This window comes from Carex rostrata, chromosome 2 (genome assembly GCF_964058835.1).
Source record: "Carex rostrata chromosome 2, lpCarRost1.2, whole genome shotgun sequence".
Taxonomy (NCBI): Eukaryota; Viridiplantae; Streptophyta; class Magnoliopsida; order Poales; family Cyperaceae; genus Carex; species Carex rostrata.
This window is the reverse complement of record NC_135919.1, coordinates 4070309-4078932: the sequence shown is the minus strand read 5'-3', so window position 1 is coordinate 4078932 and position 8624 is coordinate 4070309. Positions and strand designations below refer to the sequence as shown.

The 8624-nt window shown below is 33.9% G+C and overlaps 2 protein-coding genes across 5 annotated transcripts; one reads left to right on the top strand and one right to left on the bottom strand.

Annotated features, from left to right (window-relative positions):
* Positions 1 to 1149: 1149 nt before the first annotated feature.
* Positions 1150 to 4094, top strand: LOC144569723 (E3 ubiquitin-protein ligase AIRP2-like). Of its 4 annotated transcripts, none has more exons than XM_078320193.1 (6): positions 1150 to 1426; positions 1651 to 1801; positions 2318 to 2384; positions 2465 to 2699; positions 3259 to 3460; positions 3789 to 4094. In XM_078320193.1, the coding sequence occupies exons 1-6, from the start codon at positions 1347 to 1349 to the stop codon at positions 3825 to 3827; spliced, it is 774 nt and encodes a 257-aa protein (XP_078176319.1). In that variant the 5' UTR covers positions 1150 to 1346; the 3' UTR covers positions 3828 to 4094. The 4 variants fall into 4 exon arrangements, with proteins under 4 accessions (XP_078176319.1, XP_078176325.1, XP_078176331.1 ...); XM_078320199.1 differs by having other exon boundaries at positions 1151 to 1426; positions 3259 to 3490; XM_078320205.1 differs by lacking the exon at positions 3789 to 4094 and adding an exon at positions 3593 to 3609 and having other exon boundaries at positions 1151 to 1426; positions 3259 to 3490.
* Positions 4095 to 4201: 107 nt separating this feature from the next.
* LOC144569746 (Tetraspanin family protein) lies at positions 4202 to 7226 on the bottom strand. Its single transcript, XM_078320222.1, has 6 exons — positions 6934 to 7226; positions 5824 to 5923; positions 5410 to 5490; positions 5212 to 5316; positions 4753 to 4944; positions 4202 to 4517 (listed from the first exon to the last, which is right to left on the bottom strand). Exons 1-6 carry the CDS (start codon positions 7086 to 7088, stop codon positions 4506 to 4508), a joined length of 645 nt encoding a protein of 214 aa, XP_078176348.1. The 5' UTR covers positions 7089 to 7226; the 3' UTR covers positions 4202 to 4505.
* Positions 7227 to 8624: the final 1398 nt, after the last annotated feature.

The window sequence follows — 8624 nt, the reverse complement described above, 5'->3', positions numbered from 1 at the left end:
GGTTTGGGTTAGTCGTTTGAAGTCTATTCAATCAATTTTGAAATTAGTGTCATATGAAACTGATGTCATACTAACCAAACTCGTTGATATATAATAATTCACAAGAGATTCAATTACTTTATATGTACAAAAATATTTACATATCAATATAAACACCCCGATGTTTAACTTCTAATATCTCATAATGTCTCATATTTTATATATTTATTTTCAAAATTCAAACTTTTAATCCGAACTGTTCAACATGATATCCATATTAAAATATACTTGGAGATCAAATTTTATAACTTTTGAAACTTTTTAACTAAAACAATTGTTTTAGATGGGTACAAAATTACTGTTTTTGAACAGTCCAAAAATAATGATTTTGTATCTATCTTAAAAATAGTAAAAAAAAAATTCAAAAATTATAGAATTTCATGTTGAGCGGTTCAGATCAATAGTTTAAATTTTGAAAATAAAAATATAAAATATAAGACGTAATGAGGTATGATTATGAAAGACATAAAATATTGAAACCTTCTCTTAACTTATTCCAAAAATTTATTCTTAGTATAATTATTATTTAATGTTTCCTCTCTTATTTTAACTTAAAACATTTTTAATGTTAATAAGAAAAATACAGGGCAACTTAAGACTAACTAATTTAGACCTCTTAACTAACCTCCACCTCACCAAACATTCCCGGAGTAACCTGAACAACGGAAACAATTCAAATTCATATCACCTGGGGTAGCTCAAATTTCAGATTTAAATATGGATCGTCCAATCTACTTTAGCACGAATATTAATGGAACATCGTGCAGTCGGCCAGGCCAGATCTAAACTTAAAATGTGAGTTACTGCAGATAATTTCCGGTCTCAAACAATTCAACCAACGTAGGTAAAAGCATTAAATGACGGAACATGCGCAATCCATTTTGTCTGTGATCCACGTGGAATCCTAAGGAATTCGTAACACCTAAGGTAACAGAATATTTCTATCAGATCCGTACCGTTCAATTAGAATCGGCACGAATATTAAAGTTATCGATTGGTCAGAATTCAGATCGAACGGTATAAATATAAAGTAGGAATATTCGGTTACCTCAGAGGATATGGATTGGAGAAACAAATCCTTTCTTTCTACGCAAAGAACACGCGAAAAGAAAGAGAAAGGAGAAGAGAGAGAGGTGGGGGGACAGGGAGTAATTAGTATTTACTAACTAGGGTTTCGGAGGATCGAGAAGCTAGGGTTTTGGGGATTCCTCTAGAAGCATAGGTAGAGAGCTAAATTTGGGGGACATTTATTGGATTTGATCCGGGGTGGATGAGAGTTTTCGCTTCTCATACAAATTTCGCGGGAGATGTTTCTCGTTTCCATGAGGAAATCGTTCAAGGATTCTCTCAAGTTGCTCGAAGCTGACATTCAGCACGCCAACACGCTGTAAGTTGGATTTCACTACCATTTTTTGGTATTTTTCAAGTTCTGTGGTCGAATTCACTACTAAAATTGTATGACGAGCTGAATTCTCTAATTTTGATATTGATTCTGATCCGAGGGGATCATTTGGAGGTTTGAGTAAAACTGTGAGTGAATTTCTGACAAGATTTATCAATCAATGGAGTTGTTGATAATTTGTGTTTGAATGTTTCTGATGTGCGATGCAGTGCCTCAGATTTTTCAAGAGAGTATGACGGTGCATGTCTTCAGATGCGGCTTTCTTATAGCCCCGCTGCACATTTCTTCCTGTTCCTGGTTCAGTGGACCGACTGTAGCCTTGCCGGTGCTCTTGGCCTCTTGAGAATACTCATCTACAAGGTACATCAGTTCTCTGTTTTTATCCGCTATTTATATGATTCATTCCATAAAAACAGAGAACCTGTCAAATAGCAGATTAGAGGTGTGTGGAATAGCAATTACCATTATTTATATGATTCATTGTCATCACTTTTGTCATGTGATTTTGATAGCATTTTCATCAGTTTTGGTGTTTCTGATATATAATTTTGGTTGGTACCAGCTTGGTTGCCAGTCTATTCCAATGTTATTTCTATTTTTCCATTTTGCGGCGAATGCATAATTGAAGATTTTGGTGCACAATTATGCTTAAAGGAAGATTTTGGGGGCGCAATTGTGCTGGAAAGAAACTCTTTTTATGATTGTTCAACATGAATTGCTTGTAACTTGCGGGGTGATCATGAACTAGTGATCCGAATAGAATGTTGAAAATAAATGTAATGAATCATTCCATAATGTACCTAACTAACTTATCTATGTTTCGTAATTACAGGTTATATTGGCAATTTTATGCATATACATAATTATCTTATGCAGGTTTATGTGGATGGGACAACCACTATGTCAACCCATGAAAGAAAAGCAAGCATAAGAGAGTTTTATGGTAAATGTGAACCTTATTTCAGATTATTTTCTTTTATTTATCTCATGACTTTTTTGAAGTGACAACAGTTACTATTGCAGCTGTTATATTTCCCTCTTTGTTACAACTACAAAAGGGGATTAGTGATGTAGATGATAAGAGGCAAAAGGTGATTTGCATGGAAAGGTACAAAAGGAGAGACGATGAAGAGAGAAGAGCATTCTCTGAAATTGATGTCGAGAGGGAGGACGAATGTGGTATTTGCATGGAGTTGAACAGCAAAGTTGTGCTGCCAAACTGCAGTCATTCTATGTGCCTTAAATGCTACCGTGATTGGTACTTCTTATTTTTATTTTTTTGGAATCACCTGAAAAATCAAGCAATTATACTTCATGACTGAAGCTATGATACTATGCATAGCGTGGATTGATCTGTACTATGGATCAACATCTTTTTTTATAATTGATCTGAACCGTTCAACATGATCTCCATATGAACATGTACTTGTAGATCAACTTTTACTATTTTTTTAGATAGGTAGAATATTACTTCATCTAAAAATTCTAGACCATTCAAAAGTAGTGCTTTTCTACCTATCTAAAATAATAGTAAAAGTTTCTAAAAAATGTAAAATTTAGTCTACAGGTACATTTTCATATGAAGATCATGTTGAACGGTTCGATCAATTCTTTTAATTTTGAGAAAGATATATATTCATATTACGGACCAATCTGCGCTATGCATAGTACCATAACCTCAATCTTCTACTTCATATTAGAAAAACATTTGCCGATAAAGAATGATTTTCTATTACTTACAAACTACTAAGAGAAAATAAAGTACAAATAGTAAAGGTCAGCGGGCTTGGATTGATAGAAGTCCACTGGAATTGTAGGAGAGCAAGGTCTCAGTCGTGCCCATTTTGCCGGGACAGCTTAAAGAGAGTAAACTCAGCCGATCTATGGATGTTTACCGACGGTAGAGATATAGTTGACATGGGAACCATAACAAGAGATAACCTAAGGCGCCTCTTCAGTTACATAGAGAAGCTTCCCCTTGTCATACCAGATTCAGTGCTGGAGGCCTACGATTCCCATGTAAAGTGACATACATACATAATACCAGCTGTATGTACTTTTATTCGAAAAGAAAAGTGATAGTAAACAAATAGTTGCAAATAACACCTATCATTTCTTACGTTTGAAAACTGACAAGTTCTCAATTTTCAGGATGCTTTTAGGTAAGCATGAAAGATACACTGTACCTTGGTTGCTAAATGACACATAAAAATGTTGACGTTTTGTTTAAGTATAAGAAATGTTGGTGTTATATACAGATAGAGATTTTGCAAAGCAAGAGAAAAAAAAATGCTGTAAATTCTTTCAGTTAATTAATCATTGTCTCTGGCTGTTGATTCTTTTGCAGAGTATATTCTTCTTCTTTGAAAGATGCTGCTGTTGCTGATACAAGAGATGATTCTTTTGGAAGCAATTCTAAATTCTAAATGGCAAGGATTTGGGAAGTATGTAAGGGTTGATCGATGCCGGTCTCAGGCTCTTGTAAATAAATATGTAATGCTCATATGCGAAGTATGTATATTTATATAGGTGGTTGTTTAGATGGTCATGTAAAGGCGACACATGGTAACCGTTCCCTGATCGTGCCAAGCTTTTTCATGGCCCGGGTACTAGGTATATGTATATTTAATCTAGCTAATGTGTGCCTTATACTATCTTTCACCTTTATTTTTCATTATAGCATGATGAATTTTTAAGATTAGCAAGCTCAGAAAATTGGCAAATAGCAACAAACGATATAATGAAAAAAGGAGACTCATATATCAGTAAAACTCTGCAGTTTATGATAACGTTAGACTATCAAATGAAAACAAAACGCTACTAAAGTCATCAATTTTTTTTTCAAACTTTCTAATCAACTACAACTGCTATTTTGCAACCTGAGACATGCTACATTTAATACTTGTGCATGCTTTCCCAATTCTAGCAAAGCACTATATTTCCCCCAACTAAATGTTATGTTAAAACAATGATACAACAATAGTATCAAGGCAGACACCTCCCGAGGAAGCCAGAGTAGAAATATAGCCTTCACTAAGGGGCTTCTCTCCAGTATATGGCATCTTTAATTATTAGCCTGCACAAGAAAGGTACATAAAAAAGAATCACCTAAAGAGCAAATATGAGGAATAATTACAAGAGCTAGTAAAGAAGTGGAAGAACCATACAAAATTCAATACAAACTAAAAAAAATGTTACAGGGTTTCAATTTAACTTTTATTCCACAAGTGAACATTTTCCTTGAATTAATTAAGTGGAGTAAAATTCTAGAACCTTTGAACTGCAACCTTGTATATAGGCAATATAATTACCTTGTCATGAATTTTAATATTCCAGGAAGCACCTTGTTGGGATAAATTGGGATCAATGGGGTAGGTGGCATGCTGGGATTGGTTTCTCAAAAGAGGTAGTCTAGTTGGTACCAACTCGTCATCACTGTCATAGTAGCTGCCTGGATCTGGACCCAGAGCCCTTAATACCATTGCCAGAAAAACCGACACTGCCTGTACAAAAGACCAATTTTAGTTTGCCATGGCAAGATTTTGACAAGCTTATGGATAGCAAGCATCTTTCAAAATTGACACCGGTTGGTCTCAAAGTGCAAAAATGACAGTCAGCTGAGGATCCAGTTAGCACCTCAATTAAGTCATGGAAAATGCATCTAGATCCGTGCAAGGAGATATAGGATATGAAGAACATGTACTTGATGCTACTTAGGTAAAAAAAAAATAACATGAGATCAGCGTCCAATTTTACAGAGTTGTGCTTACTTGTGCAGCCACAACAGAGAGGGAAACCCATTCGCACATTTCAGCATTAGATCTCACAAAACTCTTCAGTTCATCAAATTTTCCAGTTGGGTCCTCTGGAAAATCCTGAAAAATTCAGAAAACAAACAAGAATATGAGAAAAAAAAAACAAATTTAAAATTATCTAAAAATGAATCTGATTAACGAGAATAAGGTTACCTCTTCCCAGTTTCCATTCAAAAATATATCAGCAACAATAGCTGCCTCCAGTATGAGAATAAAAAAAAGAAGAACGGTGTACTAATCTTATTAAGGAAAATTATATATGTATGCTTGTTTGAAGAACACACTAAAAGCACTCAAAACAAAGGGGCAACTTGAAAATGTCATACATACTCAACATACATAGTAGAAATATACAACACAGAATGCATGATATATGTTCCTCATGTACCATCCTCCTCACCCCTTGAATAATAAATGATTAAACGACACAACCCACAATACTCCCCTTGTATAAGAAAACAGGATAACTTTGGCATTTTGGCAGCAGCATCAGAGAAATATATATTTAAAATTATTGTAGCAGAAAGATAAACAAATTAAATATCAAATATATAAAAACAAGGATACGCAAGACAGGCAGTGACCATTTACGGTCTCTGCAGCTATGTGCCCAGAGCATGTAATGAAGCAGAAGAACACTCCAAGGCCAAGAAATGTGAATATAAACCTGAAAAAACCATTTAATCTCCATTAAACCAATAAATACAATTTGCTGTATACCCCTGTAAGATACCAGTAAATAAATGCTATATGCCTGCAAAACAAGAAAATTCGTGAGTGCCCCGGTAAAACATAGGAAACGGGATGCAAATCCTCACAACATTTTTAGCATTTTCAGTTCCTCTTCTCCAAAAAGATACCCTAACCAACCCTCATTTGTTTACTTAGTAGGTGATTTTTTTTTTTGTTTTTTTGGTGGGGAGTTGCTTTAGGTCCTTTTCAGAAACTAAGGAAGGAAGTAGAGGTCTATGTGCTATGATGGAACTGACGGATTAGAAATAATCTATCTAATTTAGCAAAATCCGAGCTTGAGGCGAGCTATTTATGTTTGCATTGCTTAACAATGAACTCATATCGGCCACTGGCAAATTGTGCTAGTTTATCAGTCAATAGGAAAGCGCCAAAATAAAGAAAAAAAATTGAACACAAACCAGTCTTTGCATACAAGAGAGCCAATTAGAAGGCCAGGTTTATACATTTCTTTTATATTTTTTGTTGGTTCTTCAGAAATGCACCTTACAAAATTTCAGTTGTATGTGAAGAATACTAAACTGTGATAAATAATATACTATTAGCACCATCTAAGACCAAATTGCAACAATATTTGTGTATGGGAGAGAAACAATTGACCGGGTAATGATTTTAACAGATCAATTTTGGCTTCATGCAGCGCACAGAATATAGAATTAAAACATCGCTGCATATGATTAGTGCGCTGCATGAAGCTAAAACTGCTCTGTTAAAATATTTACCCCAAATGACGCCCCAACTTGTTGCTAAATAGAGAAGGAGAACAAAACAAATTTATTACACTAATTAAGAAAGTGCTTCTCTTATTGGTAAATTTGTGAATTAACAACGAAATTACTGGTTTCAGCACTCAATTCGGCCCCAAATATATCCAAAAATACCAAAAAAAAAAAAAAATCATCGATAAAGTGCAATAAAAAGGCGTACCATGGAGGATTGGAATCAGAGCTACCGAACTGCTTGTACCAACCACGAATCATCCAGAGAGAAAAGAGAATCATGCCCATCCCAGCTAAACCAATCAACGAATTCACCAGTTTGAGCACCGTTTGGAGGGAGCTCCTCGCCATCCTCCCCACCATTCTCCCCTCAAAAATCTCACTTCAGATTAGGAGATGGTTGAATTTGTGAGAGGTATTCGGTTTGATTTGTGAAATCCTCTTGAGAGAGAAATAAGAAAGAGAGGTGCTATCTTTCTCGCTTTGAATAAAGCAGCCATCGCCTTTCTAGTTTATTTTTCTTCTCGGATAAATCTTAAATTGCATGCCGTACTTCTACGTTATTTTACGAAATAACAGGTGCCGATTTTACCTGCAATGTTTAGTCAAAGACTACTCGTATAGGTAAACAGTAGTAGTATTTTTGCGTGGAATACGATTGCTGTTCTGCGTATGTTAGAAGACCTCAAGTTTATGTGCCTCCGGTTTTAGTAATAAATAAAGAACTCATTACGATCTAAACTTTGTAACAAAGTAGCTATAGCTTCATACAGAGCACAGACTATACAATCAAACTAGCGTTGCATAGGTTTTTACGCTGCATGAAGTCAAACTAACTCTGCTAACATCTTTACAGAGTAGTTCATTTGTGGTTACTAGTTAGATTGGTTTTATCTGTACGGAACTTACCGAGTGCAATCATTAAATTCCTTGGTAACCTAATTCTTCGTCTATATTTCTAAAAGGGACCAAGTGTCACTTGAAGTGGAAGTCTTTTATCCCAACAATACCAATATTTTGGTTTGGATTTATTCTCTTTTCAGTTTTTTGGAATAAATTATATCCGATTACGTCAATACGTCTGGTGCAGATAATTTCATGCATACCTCTCAAAAATCTTGAAATTGCTTATTTTTTTGTTTTTTAAATTTATGATATCATGTTATCTCTTTAAATTTAAAAATTTCGCATATTTATCTAATTTATTACATTTTTTAATTAAAATTCAATTTTGAATTTATAAAGTTTCTATTAACTCTTTATTAAAAATAAAAATACGTTGTTTGTAGGAGAATTATATTTAGTCTTTTAATTGGTTGATTTTTTAGGACAAGTGGTTATGTAATTTCAATGTTTTTAAGAAACATGCATGAAATATCTCCATTTATTATTGTTGTGAAGAAACACTGGATATGTAAATATATATACTAAAAAAAAAAAAAACTAAGGTGTTCTTAAGCTCACTAAGTTTGCTGATTAGTTTAATTTCAAAATGTATAGAATTGGTTTCAAACACGAATTTCAACTATTAAAACCAATCTACTCTGTGAGTGAAGTGTTTACAAACAAAATTTATATATATTTCTGGATAAGTTTAGTATAAACTCAAGTGGTAAAAAAAAAAGTTTATAAATTAATTTTAATGCGATCATAAATTTTTGACAGCTTAATTTTATACCACATTAATTGCAAATTTATAAATTTTGTATGTAACATATTATTTATAAAATAAAGTATATTGGTTTTACCAGTTTAAATTTATTATTTTAATGAGTATGGTTAAAATGCACCATTGATTTTGTGCTCCAACTATACCCCACGTCTATATCTCCGTTTACAAAGTTCAAACAGTCAGTCCAAACCGCTCAACATGATATCCAAATTAAAATGTGCTTAGAG